This window comes from Cololabis saira, chromosome 6 (genome assembly GCF_033807715.1).
Source record: "Cololabis saira isolate AMF1-May2022 chromosome 6, fColSai1.1, whole genome shotgun sequence".
Classification (NCBI taxonomy): domain Eukaryota; kingdom Metazoa; phylum Chordata; class Actinopteri; order Beloniformes; family Belonidae; genus Cololabis; species Cololabis saira.
Window position 1 is genome coordinate 20,656,532 of NC_084592.1, and position 19,795 is coordinate 20,676,326.

The following is a 19,795-nucleotide window of genomic DNA, read 5'->3' on the forward strand; positions in this document are numbered from 1 at the left end:
AAATGCGCAAACTAGGGAATATCTTTAAATATGTATCGCTTTTCATGTACTGTTTTAAACATTTAAGATTGAATATTACCTTTTCAAGCCCCGATCTAACATGTTTAACTGACCTGATCATCAGAGTGATTTAAAATCTGAAAATCCTCAAATTTGACTTTGTAATAAATTTGATGTTGTCTGACCTTTAGCAACAGTTTGTTATTTTATGTCAAACCATCAATGAATGTCATGGAAACTGCAGAGACAGCATTTAGGATTCAGGAGCACAGCTGAGCCAACAGAGTCGGTGAGGGTCTCTCACTCATCATTTCTTTGGACTAATGAACTAATGAACATTTCCTTCAACTTCTCTTAGAAAATAGAGGATGCATCTAACTGAGAATTGCTTCCATTAAGTGATATTCAAGAGATAAACACAGTTAAGATATGTAAATGTTTGTAATTTCATTTCCTGCTTCAATACTGCCACAATACTGAGAGAAGGCCCTCAAACTGCTGAGTTGTTGTGTATGCAGAGCGTCTGGGTGTGTTGTGAGATGGAGCAATAAACAGCTGAAACTGTTGTCGGACTCAAAGACAGAGCGGCGGTGCATGTTAGTGTGATTAAAGCTGCGTCACACACGACAGACAGACAAATGTCTGGCAGCTGCTACGAGCAGCCATGCTCACCGAGCGGGAAGCCTAATGTTGGAGAGTCCAAAGAGGTATTACCTAAGTTTAACTAAGAAATCAAAGCTGAGTCAAACTGTGCTTTCTCCTGGTCACATGATGGACTAATTGAAGACATTCCCAGGGCAACGGCAGCAGTTCACGGCTAGATCCTCACTTAAGACGACGAGGCTTAACAAGGGCTGTGGGTCGTCTGAAGAGGGAAGAAAGAGAGGCAAAAGGCCTCTTTTCCAAAAGGAATATTAAATCTCAGTGGGAAAATGAAGTCTCACATGTCTATCATTTGAGTTAACATTGAATTGGCCACATAAATTCCATTTTAGGACACAATATTAAATCTAACCCCATTCTGTCCAGGCTTTTATTATCCTTCAAGTTATAATAAGACCAATAAGCAGTAGAGCTTCAATAGTTTTATGTTCTGCTAAATAAATGTTATCATAAATTACAGCCATCATGTTAACAACTGTGAACATATGGACAAACACGTCTCAATGAGGGTATTGTACCGAAATGTAACTGTACTTCCACTGTATTCAAGATAGCTCCTGCAAAATGCAACCATGAAAGGCAACAGACCACAGCAAAGCAGAGTCCCTCTCCTGGAATGGAAAGACTATTTTAAAAAAGTAGATAAAAGGGAATAAAAACGGCCAATTCCAAACAGATTTCTTGCAGAATGACTGAGAGAGGCAAGAGGGGAGGAAACATCTAGAAGGAACACAAGTGGAGAGACAAAATTAGTAAACTCTGTGTTTTTGTGGTCTTGGCATTGGGGAGATCCCAGAGGAGAGCTAATGACTGTAGTGGTATCTGGCATGGGGGCCCAGTTTCCTTTACCATTCTTTTTTTTTTTAAAGTTGCCTCCAGTCCATAGCCACCAAGTCATGAGTAACATCTGCAGAGCTATCTTGCAATTATAGCATTATCAAGGCCTTTCCTCCCACTTTATTTCACTTTAGACACACACATATATATATATATATATATATATATATATATATATATATATATATATATATATATATATATATATATATATATATATATATGTGTGAGTATATGAAAGTGCTTTAAGAACCGCAACTACAGGCTTGACCAACAGCCACTAATTGCTTTCATATGGAAAAAATCGAATCTGTGTCAAATATCTTATTTTAACTCCAGTTTATTTTATAAACTTTTATTTTTTATTTTAAACAAAACAAAAATGTTGTCCCACAGCTCTAAGGGTAGTGTGACCTTTTCATGAGCTAAATAAATGGATCTCATCTCTGAGCTGACATCATTATTTGTATTGCAACATCGCCGTCACACTCATCACCGCCTTCCTCGTCGGGTCTTTTCTTTGGGTGCCGTCATTAGAAACAGGAAGGAGCCAAAACTTTTCAACAACAGACAAGTCAAAACCATGTGCTGCTTCGATTTTATCTTAAATGCATTCAAGTCTCTTAGGACACAAACCAATACTTTTTTTAAAGCTAGATTTGAACACTTAGCAACATTACAACATGAATGACAGAAAATGGGAAATGACCCACATTTTAGTCTAACGAGATAAACTGTTACAGCCTAAAAAGAAAAAAATATTTTATGTAGAAATCTCTGCTCTGTGCTGGAATAAAAAAAGCATAGTGGGTGACCGGCGCTCAGAGCAGAGTCCGTGACCTCTCATCTGTCTCAAGCAGCCTCAACAACAAAGAGGAGTGGCCAGATTTTATTGTCTCACCATGAGAAAAGGTTAGGAATCTGCTTTGGCTTGATGGATGGGGTCCAACTGGGAAAGGAAAAATTAATGCTAATGCTAATGATAAAAGCGCTGTACTGAGGCATTGACTCTCCCAGGTTTCACCTACACAGATCTCATGGTTTTTAAGCATTGATGTGGGTGTGTGTGTGTATGTGTGTTTGGATAAAAGAAAGGCTGTGTTATCAAGTGGTTCACATAAGCGAAGACAGGTTGCAACAGCTTCATAAAAAGCTATTCATACAAGCCTTTAATGTTTTGGTTTTTTTTTCTCACCACACACAGTATTAAGAATGCAGTGAAGGTGAAATAAAACAAGTCAGACTGTTTGCCTTTTAATTTTAGCCTTGCCGGTTGAGTCAAACAAGTCTTAGACAGCAGGGCTCTGTGACACATATTTACTGTAGACTGATTGATGAATCAGGGGGCTGAACCTCTGCACCTCTGAAGTGGGGAAGCAGGTCGAGGCTAGAAGATGCAGTTTAAGCATAAATGGACGATCTGCCTCATCACAACAGATCATTGGAAGGGGCCATTATGTGAACAAGGGACGAGTTTACAATGGCTGCGAAGGATGATTCATGATTACTCATGCTGGAAAGCTCACATCCAAGTTTCCAAAGGAAAACATCTGTCATGACATAATAATCAGGCGTTACTCACAGTAAAAACTATAGATAGAAAATGGTAGGTATGTCATATCCCACTCTAATCTTACAATGAGAGACTAAACAATGGCTCCATGAACATGGGAGGCAGTTTTCGCCACACCATCTCTAGTACAGACTGCTCAACTTGTTATTCTTTTGGCAAAGGCCTTTCACTTCAAATGTGGGTCTTTGACCTGTTGCTGCACTTATCAAGGAGACAAGAAGCTTCATGTTAAATTAGTTCCAAAGAAACCTTTTCAAAGACAATTACGTTTGCCTGAGGTGTTCCTGTCACACAGCCGGTCTTTGTCTCATTGAACATGAAATCAACAACCGATTCCCCATTTTGTCATCATCAGAAATGGTTTTCATTGGCTTTCAATATAACTGGATCCCGGGTGTTTATTCTTGATACATCAGTAGATAGGATCAGCCTAATAAAATCTGAAGTGTACAAGATTATACTGTCTACTTAGACACAAATGATTTGAGACTGACTCACATATGGGCAATAATCCAAAACACACTTCAAAAGCAACCTTGGGGTTTTCGAATTTGACAAACCTAAACTAAAAAAAAACTAAACTAAAAATCCCCCTGATCTTAACATGATCAAGCTGTGTTCAAATTGCTGAGGATAAAACACAAACAACAACTGAGGACATGTGCAATAAAGACCTGACAAAACGTCACAATGGAAGAAACTCATATTTTGGCTGATGTCCATGAACTATAGAGTTCAGGTAACTCTTGGCTGCAATTGGATTATCAAAAAACCACTAACATACATATAACTCAACTTAATGTGTTTAAATTATGAATCCTCAGTACACATCGTTTCCAAAAGAGACACTTGATAAAGTTTACTTGGAGATAAACTCATATTTCGTTGTACATAGTGATAATGACAATAAAGATCTATCTATATAGACTGAAAGTTGAATCTGAGCCTACAGTCACACATACGTGATGAAAGCGTCCTGAGCTTCGGCGTATGTTCACTTTGAATGAGTTTAAGTCAAGTGTGGCTAAACTAAACTGGAGGTTCATCGCAGAGGGAGCTTTGCTCCGATAAAAAGTTGGGGAAAATTCAACTTTTCATTCTTCAATGTGAGTATAAGCCAATCAAATTACAGCTAGTCTCTGCCAAAGAAACTGTACATGGGGTTGGGACTTTTTCAAAGTATGCAGTTTATTTGTGTGATGAGCACCAAGAGATTTGGTTCATTGTTTATGGACTGACAACAACATGACACAAGTACCAACCAGCAAGGGTTGACGTGCCACTGCCTTAAGGGTTAAGTTAGGGCTTGGTGTGTTTTGTTGCACTTACCTGAATCCTTTTTGCTCCCTTTGCCTCCATCTCTATTTTTCTTCAGCACTGCCTTGAACATGTCAAGATTCCTGGATTCCTCTCTTTAGGGCCCCTGGGATTAAATAAAATAAATGATCCATCACTCAAGGATATAGCCAAAGCTAAACATCTGAAAACTATCCATTGTCACTCAAGGAAAACTAGGGAAGCTGTCCTGCAATGCAAATAATTCCATGTTTTAAGGCTATATAATCCAAATACTTGCAATTCAAAAACCCATTCAAAAGACAAAATCAGGAAAAAAGATCAAAACAGGCAATGTTTTATATCTGCATTTCATATTGTTTAACTGGCACATGCCTGAGAGTTTTCTCATAGCACTCTCAATCCTGCAGGTCATCAGTGGAGGGAAGCATGGAAAGAATGCCCTAATATTTAAACAGAAAAGGACAAGTTCTGCTATCTTGTTATGTAGGAAAACACCCAGCTGAATGCCCTGAATTCCACATGTAATTGATGTTATGTGGCTGAGCTTCGGTTCCTTCAATTGATATCTTTGGGTGTTCACAGGTTAGTGTGCTTTTTGAGCCGTTAGAGTTAAATGATCTGCTTTTGTTCGTTTATTTTGGAATTACTCTTGGTTTTATGTTTCGTGCACAATGGTACAATCGTTCGTAATGAAGCAAGATTTGATTGTGTAGGGTTTTTGGTGTTCAACCCTCTAAAAACATCAGGAACTGCTACAGCATACTCTGCTATATTAATAGCAGCAGAGCAATCTTTCCAATAAAAAGAAAAGACTGCTCTCAACCAAATAAGGATATTCCATCTGCAAATAAAAGACCCAGTTCTAAACCCCAGAAGCCAGGCCTCTGAATATCTACGTCTTCAAACTGCTGCTGTGAGAGACTATCGATTCATCCTTTTTCATACGTGATAAAGTCACATGAAACACTGAGAAGCAAAGCTTCCACCAAACTGGTTATGGGGAATGGTAGTATATCAGGTAAAACTCAGAGAAGCCTCTATATCATGGCAACAGAAAAAAAAAAAACTTTATGAGCTTTTACTCCTCCAACATTATGAATAAGCTGTCGAAATAGTATACAATTACTTAATTTCACTTTAATTCTGAAACCTGCATGGAAAGCACATATATTAAACAAGACTAATAGTCTGTATTTCTGTGCCTCGTCAGAAAAGTGTGATTTATGAGCGGTACAGTATGGCACATTGGCCTGTCCAGTGGAAACGCTGGCTGCTGTCACTGTGTGGGAGCTCGCTGCTCATCTCCACAGTAACAATAAACATCACCCAGGTTAACCCAAAGGAAATGAGAAATGCCCTCATGTAACTCCAAAAGCCAACATGACAAATTCCTTCCATTCCCTCTCCCCCGTCCAAGCCGGCAGACGCACCATGAAACACGGCACCCACTGTGGAACGAGACACAACCGATGCTGATGGTCAAGTACGTGACTATCAGTCATTTCTACTAGATAAAGAATTCAAATCAATAATAAAACCTAAAGCTGATCTCCTCACTGTGTTGAGGCTGATTTCACAATGATGGTCATTATACATATCAGGGAAAAACCGCAAGGATATAACTGCAATCTTTGTAAGACAGTCTCTGGAGAGAAAAGCCCATGTGAGTTTGGTATGTATAGTGATTGAGATCAAGACCCCTCGCCCCCCCAAGGTCAGGTCCATCTTAGTGTATTTAAACTGAGTTTGGATATTAGCATGGGCCTCTGATTATCACAACAGAGCAACCCCGCAGAGACTCGCAGGTTTTACAGACACCACGCTGCTTAAACAGACAAAACAGACTAAAGATTCCACAAGCAGCGCCCCATAGTTGTCAAGTCTTCAAAATGTCTCTAAATACCCCACAAAACTGACGGGTTACACACCAAAGAGCTCATCTTTAAGGACACTTCGTCACTGTTGACAACTTAACGTATTTAAACGCCACAACCTTCGAGTATGTTACATTAGAAAAGCTTAAGGATAATAACTAAAAAACAAGACTTATCTAAAATGGCAGAATGTCAAGACAGTTTTCTTTCAGGAAAGAGAAACTAGATATGGGGTTGTTAAAAAAAAAAATGCTTCAGGTTATCATCAGTTATGCTTTCCAGGCCATTCCTCATGAGCTATAGTTCAAATCCATACACGTCGTGAAGAAAAGAATATCCTCACCTGCACAGTCTGTCATGGCATGGGGTTAATGGGGCCATGCGGCTATATCATAGTCCTGTGGGAAGACGGCTAGATATGGAAGAAAAATAAGATCTTTTTCTTTTAATGGATTGCCTCTGGAGGGGACGGGTTACACATACATTGGGTCTTGGTGAGTTTGCTTTGACTTTTATGAGGTGGCAGACAAAAGCAACAGCACCCCAGGCTCTGATCCACACACTCAAACTGTTATTTTCAAACAGTTATTTTCCATCCATTGTTCGTCTCTTCCCGGCTTAAATGTTATACAAGCTGTCTCCATCAACCGATTCTCCATGATCAACCATACTCGGATTTCAACGAGGTTGGCATAGCAACATGGAAAGTCTCTCTTTGGGTTGACCTTCAAACTCGTTTATTAAAAACAGAAAAAAACAACAAAAAAAACCCACCTTGAAGAGGAACGTTTACATTCTCATGCAAACTCCATAATTATCTATTCTTTTGTTGTCTATTCAGTGAGTTCAGGAAACAGGCCCAGCCTGGTCTGTGAGTTCAAGTGGCTGAAAACAATGGCAAGTTAGCCAACAAACCTTTGAAGGGGGAAGTGTGGGGAGTGGGTATGAAGGATAGCACAGTCTGGGTCTCAGCCATTGTAAACATGCGGTTGTTTTTCACACTGAAGAGAGTTAAAGGGAAATAACAGAAGCACTGATATTTTTATGTAGCAACTGTACTGGAATGGCTCAAGTATTTCCTGCATCCTTACCAAACTTGAGGGGCAGAAAAAACAAGGGGCAGAAAACACTTTGGAAAACTAATGATGGATTTTAAGCATTGTGTTTTAGTTTCATATGAGGCAGATGATGTTCCAAAGAGAGTTATCTGTGCTGGGCTGAGGAAAATAATACAGCACTTTTGTAGCAGACTAACATAGAGATCTTTCTTTTGTTTTTTTGTGTGTTTAAATTGTTCTGTTGTGACCCGTAAAAGTTAACAGAATGCTAGCTCTCTGGACCAGGAAAAAACACTGTATGGATTGATTATCACTTTTACCTATTGCATGTTCTTTTAACTCATCTAAATCATAGGTAGAGCAATTAATTGGTCTGGATTAATTATTGGCCTAAGGCCACGTTTACACGTAGCCGGGTATTTACAAAAACGGATATTTTCCCCTCTACGTTTTCAAAAAAAATCCTCGTTTACACGGACCTGCATGAAAACGCTCTTAACGTCATGCAAGCCAATCAGAATCCTGGAAAAACATCAACAAATGACACGTGTGTAACTTCCAGTTAAGGCTGATTTATGGTTCCGCGTTACATTAACGCAGAGCCTACGGCGTAGGGTACGCGGCGACGCGCACGTACCTTGCGCGTCGCCGCGTACCCTACGCCGTCGATTTAACGCGGAACCATAATTCAGGCTTCATGCTGCTGGCTGACGCGCTCACAGGCTTGAATGAGCAGGAGGCTGGACGGGGGGGGGGGGGGGTTACTTTTAAGTGTGACTTTAGAATATTAAACAGGTAAAATACAAGAAAATATTGACGGTGGCCAAACTAATTGTAAACACAGGTCGCACACATGACGCTGGTGAGTTTCTGGTGCATAATGTGACGTTCTGAAGCTTAAATCTCCGTTTTCCTCCGTTTTCCTCCGTTTAGACGCAAACGGGAAAACGGAGTTTTTGAAAATCTCCACTTTGGCCGGAGTTTTCAGAAATGATCGTTTTTGGTGACTTTGACCTCCGTTTCCGTGTAAACGAACGGCCAAAACGCATGAAAACGCCTCCGTTTTTGTAAATACCCGGCTACGTGTAAACGGGGCCTAAGTTTTAGCCATGGTTTTAGGGATAGGCATTGGTCCATGACTGAGCACATTAAACCGATTGTCCGGCAAGTGAATATGTGAGCGGCACATGTTGCTGTAAAAAAGAAAAGTGAAACATCTGAAGCTGACATTGCTTACCTACCAGCAGACTGCTGTGGGTGTTGACGTAGACCAAGTTTAGTATCAACACTTAAGTTCTGAGGAGATCGAAATGGTTTTAATAGCCGTCTCTCAAAGCCCTACATATTTAATCTGTTAGATATGAAATGTTAATCTAAGATAGAACACAAAAACAACCGTAGGCTATTCTCTGAATACATTGCCAGTGAGCCCTCATCTACAGTTAAAGTGGAAATGAGTATCAAAACCTGGGATCTAGAGCACCCTTATTAAACACTACGTATAATACCTTATAAACGCTTATATTATCAATCCGGTTTATTGATAGAGGATTTCTCTCCTTAGAAACCTGTGTGAGGAGTGGGGAAAACAGGTTACAACAACACTGAGTTCACACAGGCTACTTTCACATTGCAGTTCTTTATGCTCAAATCCAATTTTTTTTACCAAATTCCGATTTTTTTTTCCACATGGTTGATCACATTATCATCTAATGGCCCTTTCGCACTAGTCCCGCCTCAGCTCGGTTCTACCCGCCACGGCTCCGTCTTGCGCTTTTGCACTGAGACGGGTAGAGCCGCTCCAAGCCGATACTTTTTCTGTAACCATTCTGCCGAGGTTCTAACCGGGCTGAGCCGGGACTATTTCTGACGTCACCACCCTCCGCGCCACTGATTGGTCGGGGGGCGGGGCCGTCAGACGTTTGAATCAGGAAGCGGGAGTCAGCACGAGAGCTACTTGCGGCTCGCAGCGATTTTATTATAAAAACGTCTGTTTGGTGATAAAACTCTGCAGATGTTCATAAACCTGGGGGCTGACGAGAGAATTAAAAAAGGGATGTAGACGGGCTGTTTTACTCTCAGCCGCTCGCGGCTCCAGCTGATTTCTGATCAGCGCCGACATGAACAAAGCGGTTGCGCAATTGAGTACGTCACAGCAGCTTCACCCCAACCTGCCCACTTCTCCCCTGGCTGTGGAAAAACAAACGGGGACAAAACGGGTAGAGGCGTGACGAGCCGTGTCGGGCCAAGTAAGTACTAGTGCAAAAGGGCCATTAATGCACCCTTCATTACACTGAAGTGTGATAACGGTACGCGGCCCTGAAGTGACACGCATGCGCAGAGAAAGACAACGAGGGCGTGGTGTTTACAGAAATAAATATGAATGCTTCATAGCAATTTGGAAGCACTTGCCCAGTCGGAACCATCAAAAATATGCCTAAGTGATTAAGGAAAGAAGGAGATTTTAACAATGGCCTTTTGTGCAGGAGTGGCTGCCATCTTTGTAGAGAGGTATGTGTGGATGCGAAGTCGGAACCAGGAGTGATGGGATCACGACAACTTCATCCATACTTTCAGGACATCAAGGAACACTTTTGGATCCATCAGTGCCCCTTCTCTAGACTTTCAAGACAAAACACATTTCCTGTGATGTCAGTCGGATGAAATGCAACATGACCATTCTGACTACACAGATTGGACATTTATCCGATTACGGTCAACATATGAAAGTGGCCGGGTCTGATAAAAAAAAAAGAAAAAAAATGTTGGAGATCGATTTGCGCAGTTCATACTGTCATAAAAAACCTAATATGAGCCACATATGAATGCAGCCACAGAGACCTACTCTTGGTAATGATGGCAGAGAAAACTAAACATGGAAAAGTGTGATTACAATAAACTAAAGCTGGTGCTCAACATGCTCATCGTGTTGAACAAGTCAGTTGCATGCAAGGGCAGAGATGTGAGGCCACAGCCTGCAGATACTTACCAAAGTCTAAGCCTCTATGATGTCATTGCTCGTGGGTTATGTAATCTTCAATGCAGTAGATTTGAGTAGAAAACAAGAGCAAACAAAAGGTTTTTTGTTTTGTTGGTTTTTTTTTTTTTTTTTTCAAAAATCCCTTAGATTAAGCCATATGGCTTGTAACCATAAATATACTTACATGATGTTATAGAAAATAAAAATAATTTTTGCATTACTCCATCTAAATTTCATAAAAATGCATGGAAACATATTTATCCAATTGAATTCTGAGTAACTCAGATGATGCTTGGTCCTAGAAAGTTTAGGACTGGGCCTTACCTCAGAAAAAAAAAAAAAAGAGTTGAAGAAGATCAACATGGCTTTCAAAAAAAAAATCAAGTAGAGAGTTAAGATGACATTTTATGGAAAAGGAGGTTATATATTTGTGGGAAGAAAAAGAGTTGGCAGATTTTGTTGCAGCTGCAGAGCGGAGGTACAAAGACCTTGAAGGCTGCAATGAAGCAGAATCTGACCACATATATATGGTAATTATCTTGGTCCCTGAATGTATTTGGTTTGTCAGATGACCATTGACAAACAGCCACCAAACATGCAAAATACATATTTTGTGAAACGCAGATCCATTAAATTGAGATTTATCATCTTCCTGTGGAATTCTCTCATGACTCTGTGCCTCTTGTGGTCAGATTAACATTTGGACAAATTTCCTCAAGAGTGATGGATCAGAAGATCATTCATCTGCTGCCCTAACTTCTGAGTTGAGCCTAAAAAAAGGTAAATTAGTGATATATTGATTTTAGAACTGCAGCGATTAGTTGACTTGTGCTGTGTTTGCACTGGGGCCTGTGATAATTTGTAATTATTAAACCAAAATTTAAGTTTACAGTGGAAATCTTTTACATTTTATGTTAAGTCTGATGAATGGAACATGCAGTGGATAACCGTTTTTGTGATTGTTTTTTTTCCTTCCATAAATTGACCATTGCCATAGTACCTACCTACTTACTAATTTACTAGTATGAAAAAAAGAGATAACAGACTAGTCAACTACCAAAATAATCATTAGTTGCAGCAATAGTTTATTCACAGCCCTTTGCTACTGTGAAGTCTGCCTGGTGAAAGTATGTTATGTAGAAGTTAGGGCTGCACAATATGAAATACCATAGTTGAAAGTCATGATGATGAAATGGGATATATATGGGATAAACAAATAACTCGATGTATGGTGTTAAAATGTTTCTGCTTTCCAGGTTAAATTGTTTCCTAACTGTAAATGGACACGCTAACCAATAAATGTCCTGCAACAGTAACACCACCCTTTGTGTAAATTAGGATCTAAATTAGCAGCCTATCTGATTGTCCAATTTTATCATTCACATGGAGGGTGAATACATTACACTTAAACTTAATAATAGACTACAATTTATTGTAATACTTTTCTGTTTGTTTTTTTTTTTTTGCTATATTGATATTGTACACGATGATATTGCAATAACAATACAGCTTCAATAGATTCTGCAGCTGTCTCAGCAATAAATAAAGAGTCAATAAACACGTCAATTGCCTACGTTAATCTCTTATGATTCAATTTAGGGAGAGGGTTCAATTAAAACTGTCCTGACAACCTCATATGAGCGATTTTGTAAAGCAACTGACATTTTCAACTGTAGGGAAGTTATGATTATTAAATGAAATATTGCATATTATAGGTCTGTATTCTTAGCACAATATTGTAGCAACAGCGGGAAATGGCGAGATGAGCACTGCACTTACAAATAGTGGCAACAGCTCGCATAGTTTTGTATTAGTTCATATAAACAAAGTGCAAACTGTTGTGAGCAACGAAGTCGATGCAGAGCAAAAGCAAGACAAGGCAATGAACTTCCAGAGCAAGTATGTGTGAGGTTATTTAAATCTGTTTGGTAAGCCACTAGATTTATGACTTGAGGTGAGATGATACAAATAAATGCCAGAAAAAGGAGTAAACTTCACTGTGGTTATAATGCTTCATGTTAAAAAAAAAACATTTCCTTTTTTTTTTTATTTGCTTCAAATTACTGAGAGAAGTACTGATACATTATGTATCCATAAGAAATATTGGTACTTAATACAAAATTGATACAATCCTACCAATCCATACCTAAAATGGAACAATTGGAGAGACATAAACCATGACTAAGAACTCTCTCATCTTACTCGAAAAAAGGAAAAATATTTTGAATAAATACAGTAATTTAAAAAAGAAACTGTGCAATTTGCTCATAATTCACCTTTGTTTATTTACTCTTGTGGAAAGCCATTGTGTCTCAAAGGTACATGCAGAGTAAAAGTTCAAGCTCAAGGCAACGAAAACTCGTCTCTAACTGAGGAGGACAAGCCACATGGCTCAGCATAAAATTACAAAGGATAAGACTACTCATAAGACGGGCATAGGAAAATTACAGAAGAAGAGGACAAGGGCCAACAATCACTGGATACGTTTTTCAACTTTTAAAAAACTTTTTAAAGTTAGGGAGTCATCACTTTCAATGGGGAAAAAAAAGAAAATCTTTTGGGAAGGATGTGTTTGCCCAGAGAGGAGATTTAACCTTAAATCCTTTCTAATACTGCTGATGAATGAATTATTTAGTATGGGACGCTGCCATTTGGTTTGAGGTTTCCTCTGTTAGATTTGCCTGGCATATTTATGGAAATCAATTTAAGTTTTAATATTAAAACATTAGTCTACTAAATTGCACATTTGAATTGATTTTTGAGTTTGGGCCATTAGAAATGAGGTAATTCTGTTATTTGTTTCTGACACCATTCAAGTGAAACAAACACCATAGTCTGAGTCATAAAAATGCTACTCTCAATTTCTTTCTTTTACAATTTTACCACAAAGCCCAACAGAAATTGCTGGCTCAGCAGCAGCGATGACTAAACCATTTCATCCCACGAATCTTGCTCCAGAAGTGTCAAGGCACATTAAACAAGGTAATCCCAGCTCTGTATTTAGTTACACCCCAGGATCTGGAAAACGACTAATCTGAAACACAGACGTTAGATACGGCCTACAATCATTAAGATAAACAGATCCCCAGGTAACATGGATTCAAAGATGAAAATGAGCTGTCGGCCCGCCCTCTTCACCACCTGCGTTCTCATCAACTTCAGGCAAAGTAACAACTACCGTATCGTCAGAGTTGCTGTCGTGACACATTATCATTGCTGATTAAACTTTACTATTGGCTTGCTGGAGAATAAAGTGTCCATAAACATCGAAACTGTGATGGATTGGCGGGAGACGATAAATGAGGCTTTGAATCTCTATCTAGAGAGAAAATAAATACACATGGACCATCGTTACATACGCCAAATTTGCCATTTGCTCCTGAAGAGGACTAGTGTTTGATTAATGGTAAAACATTAACAAGTAGTGTTTAAAGTCTACAAGGACTTCCTGCAAAGCATGGTCACTGAGATCATTCTCACGATGAGGGTTATTAGTCAGAGGGTCATACAACCAAGTCAGAATCTTATCAAGTTAAAGAGAATTTTAGAATCAGAGGCATGCAGCAGCACCGTACTGTCAGCAGAGCTTCAGCCTACAAAGCCCTTTGCAGATAAACCGTCACAGGAATGCAGGTTTATTCTTAGCCCATCACTTAAGATACATGTAATGCGCTCAATATTCAGTGCACAAAATGAGTGCATGTTAACACTGAAGAAAGACTAAATTGTTGTATGAGACACATTACCAGTCACTCACTCACTGGGGTTACACATTTTAAGTGATAAGGAATGACAAACAGGGCATTAGAGAAACAGATAAAAGTCTTCTAATGTCTTAAAAAAAAAAATCTAAAGAAAACAAAAAAAGACTATTTTAACTACTTCATTGTTTGTGCAAAATAAGATCCAGCTGGGTGCAATCATCTTGCAGTCTCTGCAGACAATTAGTAAATTTGTTCTAGGAAACTTAATCACTTCCTTTTCTTCCCGTCTCTAAAATACCAACATTGAGACCAGAAGAGCATAAAAGAAAATTACAAAAACACATTATACGATGGTGACATAAGCTTATTGTGAAATGAACAAGGAAGGATCGTGCCCAGCTTTACAGTGGCAGTAAAAAATTATGGGAACTGGTCTTCTGCATCAAATTGCCATAAAATGTGCTCTGATCTTCATCTAGGTCACAATTATGGACAAACACAATGTGCTGAAATCTGGTGACACGCAAACAATTATAATTTCTTCTGCCTTGCTTGAACACAGCCATTAACTATTCGCAATACTGATGGACGACGCTTGTTAACCCTTGGACATAAGAGCTGACTGAACCTTCTTTTCCCAGCAGTGACATCAAGTTTCAGTAACTCTGGATCAGACCTGCACTTAGTTTAGGAGAAAGTTTTGACCATTCCTCTTTACAGCACTGCTTTAGCTCAGACGCATATTGAAGATGTCTGGTGTGAACAACTAACCAGGTCATCCCACAGCATCTCTATGCAACTGAGAGGCTCCGACTCCAGAAGGCAGACTATTCCTTTTTTTGTTTAGAAGCCATTCAGAGGTGGATTTCCTTGGACGCTTACAGTCATTGTCCAGCTTCAACATCCTACTTCTAATTGGCTTCAGCTGCCAAACAACCAACCTGACATTATCCTATAGGGTATTCTGGAAAACTTGTGTGAATTCATTTCACTCTGGATGACAGCAAATAAGACAACAAAGCACAAATACAACAGCCCATCATACAACTGGATGATGTTTTGATGTTGGTGAACTGTGCTTTTATTTGCAGCACATTTAGGACTGAGTGTTCTTTAAAAACCATTACATTTTTTGGACTGTCTTCAAACTTCTGTTTTATTGCAAAGCACGGTTCACATCAGCAGATGCCTAAACTTAAAATGCCTGAGTATCTTTTACCTGTTAAAGAAGTTTCCAATTATACCTCCCCACTTATTTTATTAACTACTCCAGATATGCAACTTTATCAAACACATTAGTCTATGGATTCACTTACTTTTTCCTCCATCAATGTGAAAGTTTTGTGTTGAAAAAAAGTACAATAAAACTTTAAGAGTATAATTTCAGCTTAAGTGCAATATGTTATATGAAGATAAGATCATAATTTATGTAAAATGAATGCAGAAAACCAGTTTACAAGGGCTTCAGCTACTTTTACTTGCCAATATGATCTCTTCTTCTACACTAGTCTTCATGTCTGCCTGGGAGCACTGTGCAAGCAGCACACCTGCAACAGAAACTTTTTGCAGGTTGAAGCACATTCCCCTTACAACCTGTTGATTCCAGTTCCTAATATCCACTTAAATCAGAGGACAAGCTCATTTTCTTTTATTTCACAAATGACTGCAAAAATAAGCAAAATTAAACTAAAACTGTCATTTACATTGTACCTATACAGCTGGACTCATCAGCATACATCAGTGGTTGTTTGTTATTTTTTAATGGGGATATTTGTGCCAATTTGTCCTAACTTTTATTAATCTGCCTCCAAGAAAACTGTAGGTTAAAGAGTGTGCCATTTGAAATTGTTAGTCTTCTTTCAATCTAAGTTCCTGTATGACTTTGTGAGTTAAAAAACAAAAATCGGTTTTGGAAAAATTGACATGCGGTCCAAGAGCATGTGAAAATGCCACTAGTTTAAAGAGTGAGTTTTAGCCACACTGAAGCCTACGTTATTCTCACCTGTGTGATGGGAGAGGCTGTGAGCGGACATGCCCGTGATCTGATGACACTGGACATTTACCAGCACAATATGTTTGTAAAGATGGTAACTTGCTTTATTTAGGTCTAGGCCAAACCAGTTTTATACTGTTAAACACCAAAAAAAAAGATCAAAAGTAGTTTATCTGCAAATATGTAATCAACTGTTAAGACTAACAGCGGCTGCATGTAAACCATGTCATTTTTTTAAAGAGAAAATACCAAAACATAATGAATACCTTAAGAATTTCAGCCATATTAGGGTTTCTGCAGATACGTCATTGCATACAATTATACAATCCAAAGTATTTATTTAAACCCAATGTGTTTTAGTCGAGGATTTCAGGAGTTGTCTTGGAGCTGTGAAATTATGTTATGATTTCACAACAAGCCCTAAAAATCCCCCTTACACTTCTTGTAATTGTTCAAGGATCTTGGTTTAATTCTAAAAATAAAACCCCCATACATTTTTAAAATTCCTAGACCTCCACTGACAGATTTAATACACCTTATATGAACCACAAGCTGCAGATTAGATGTGATGTAACACCATGTTTTAAACAGTAACACTGTTAACAAAGTATTCACTAACGCAATAATAAAATACCACACTACCACATGGTTAAGACACGAGGAAAAGTTACCGTAAGATTAGGTTCCCTTCACCCACAACAGAATTCCACACCGCTGCATTCCAGGTTCAAACAAATTTGCTAATCTGGATTTCCTGTAGGGTCCAAATGCCAGGTTCCTTTCATAGGATAAAATCATTATCCTTATTATCAGCAACATGCCAACAACTCAGTATGTGTGCTCTCTCAGGTCACTGGTCCCAGTTACTTTGCCTCCTCAGCCACAACAATGCAACTCTGATGCCAGTGTCTTTTATTGGCCAACTGGCTGTGGACCATGGGAACCAGGCTCTGCAGAGAGTGGGAGGCAGACACTTGTGGTTTCTTTCAATTTGATGACTGCGCTGTCATGCCGACATTTTACAGCAGACAATTGGAAAAGCTCAGTCTTTGACACAAAAGGCATGCAAACCCGTTCTCTGTTTTCACAATCAGCTCGAAATTGCACAAAATCATAATGGAAACTTGATACAGAAAATGTCCAGATCAACTTAATCACATGATTGTAAGAAGCAAACTCTGCACCACCTGTAGGGGTTAAAGTGAAAAATCATCATCATCCCATGCTGCCCTTCATGCTCGACTGAAACTCAACACTAGAAATGGTCGATTTTCCAACAGGTTCTTTCAAGATAGACAGGCAGGAGGTGGTGGGGTTATAATGATTTAATAATGCCAATCGGAAAGGAGGATGAATGAATGACTTTATGTCCAAAGGGGAAAATACAAGAATCGATGTAACATTTGCCCTGACATTTGCAAGCAGCCCTTCTAAAAGGGGAAAGAAAGTTTTGGCTTTTAAAGCACCTAGCTGAGTTACACGGGGGATTCGTCCTCTGAAGATTTTCTGAAAACTGCACAAGTCACATGCAGCCACTGCTTTAACTTCAATCACTTGATTTATGTGGGTGGACGAAATTACAGCCCTTTAGCCTTAAGCCTACCACCGTATCTGGGTTGAGTTCTGCTTTCAAAAACACCACATCTAATCACAGAATACAGACTAACATCAGCATCAAACAAGACCATAGGGTGGCAGGAAAAGTAATTAGCAGTTTACAATACATCTGCAGCCTGATGAATGGGACATTCGATTACAATAAATATTATCTTTTCTTAAGGGAAACTTTAGAGGAGTTAGGAAATAAAGTGACCAGAAATGTAAGCAATTCTGCAGCAGCATATAGAAAAAAAACTCAAAAAAGATGCCAACTGATGTTTATCCATAACCTTTATGATCGCTCAATCATTTACGTATGAAAATATCAAATATAGTAAGAGTAGTTGGCCCAACTTTCTAAATCTAAGAGACTGGCTGAAATTTACAGTTTTCACCCTCAGATAGACAGCAGTTCATTATGGGGACCATCATCTGGTCCAGTATTGGTCTGCAGGAAGATCTGGCTCAGTTTTGGGGGGCGTGGATCCCAGCCAGCATGGGAGGAGAGTTGGTAAAGCTACATGAGAATCAATTATAGGCCATGTGCAGTGACCTAGTTTTGATGACAATATACAATTTGGTCAGGACGTATACTCGGGCCACTGTAATTGGGCTTATATTGGTGGGTATTTTGTACCATACTTGGGAAAAGTTATTTCTTCTGGCCTGACCATTTTAAACCATTATGGAGCCAAAACATCTGGCAACCTCTTAAGAGCAGTTCTTGTTGTGGATGGACAACAGTCTTGCAGTAAAAACATAGAATGATCCACGTACTGGCAAAAAAAAAACCCCATTTAAGAAGTTTTCATCTTTGGGTTTTCACTTGCTGGTCAGTGGTCCAACAAAAACATTCATTTAATTCCTGAGGTGTTATGGGAAAGCGCCCTTTTACAATAACCAGCAGAATAACTATATTTAAAATACAAAAGTATTTAAAGAAAAAACAAAAAACAAAAGGATATGTTACTGTCCCTTTTGGAGAACAACATCGTGTCAAATTTTACCAAAGTGCATCGACGATTAATCGAATTCAAATAACCAAACAAGAATAAAATAAAACCACGTCTGAGTGTCTTAAGGCCAAGACTTATATCATGAAAGCAAAACACTATTATTCAATAACTTTAATTACAAACTAAATTCAACGGAAAAGTTACCTGGAAGTACCTAAAACAGATTAAACCTCCGCTACTTTGCACCTGGTTTTAAAGCTGATTTATGGTCCGCGTTAGACCAACGCAGAGCCTACGCCGTAGGGTACGCGGCGACGCACAACGTACGGTGCGCGTCGCCGCGTACCCTACGGCGTAGGCTCTGCGTCGATTTTACGCGGGACCATAATTCAGGCTTTAAGTGACGCTCCGACACGCACAGACACTAAATGATGGGATATTTTAAAATAAAGCGCAGTGGTGTCGCTGTCAGCCCCGCTGCTTTTGCAGGCTCCTCGGTGGGCATGTCCTGACATTCCTCCCCGCAAAACTTCCATCTCACCTTCACTTTCCTGAGCTCCTACACCAACATGTCCACACGCATACGGTCCATTCAACCCGAATGTATCGTTTTTCAGCTCTTACCTTACAAATGTCATGAATATTACAGAGCTACAAAAAGTTTCCCCCAGTTCTTCTGTGTTGTACCTCCACATGAACTCACTCCCAACTCGCTGCACCGCCAAGGTGGCTGGTTGACTGGACGCAGAGCTCCTCCTCCTCTTCATCCTCCTCCTCCTCCTCTTCATCCTCCTCCTCCTCTTCCTCCAGCATGAGGTCATCTGCAGGGAGGAACTTCATGGAGGCAACAGTCCCTCTCTTCTCAGAATGCCTCATGCACATGTATGCCAGGCTGCAAAAGATGCAAGCTGCACCTCTGCATTGTGAGATGAGTGATCAAGGGTAATAATAATAATAATAATAATAATAATAATAATAATAATAATAATAATAATAATAATAATAATAATAATAATAATGAATGTGTCAGGGTTTGACACTTCCCCCCCAGTTTGTGAGTTTCCGTTCTGTCCCTCCTGTTTCCCATCTGCCCTGATTGTCTGCACCTGTGTCTCGTTATCCCCTGTGTATATCTGGTCTTGTCTTTCCCTTGCTCCTTGTCGGTCCGTACTGTTTGTTCCCTCCATGTCTCCTCTGGTTTTTTGGATTCCTGTTTTTGTTCAGCGTTTGATCCTGCTCTGCAGCGCTTTTGGTTTTTC

At 39.4% G+C, this 19,795-nt stretch overlaps 1 protein-coding gene across 4 annotated transcripts in view; it reads right to left on the reverse strand.

The window, feature by feature from the left end:
* tanc1b (tetratricopeptide repeat, ankyrin repeat and coiled-coil containing 1b) overlaps positions 1-19,276 on the reverse strand; it is a 115,456-nt gene extending 96,180 nt beyond the window's left edge. For all 4 annotated transcript variants that reach the window (XM_061723600.1, XM_061723598.1, XM_061723599.1 and 1 more), the window contains exons 1-2: positions 19,161-19,276; positions 4,403-4,496 (exon numbers count right to left, since the gene is read on the reverse strand). In XM_061723600.1, the coding sequence (XP_061579584.1) occupies positions 4,403-4,463 (61 nt within the window). In that variant the 5' untranslated portion in view covers positions 4,464-4,496; positions 19,161-19,276. The remainder of the gene's footprint in view (positions 1-4,402; positions 4,497-19,160) is intronic.
* Between the last annotated feature and the right edge of the window lie 519 nt (positions 19,277-19,795).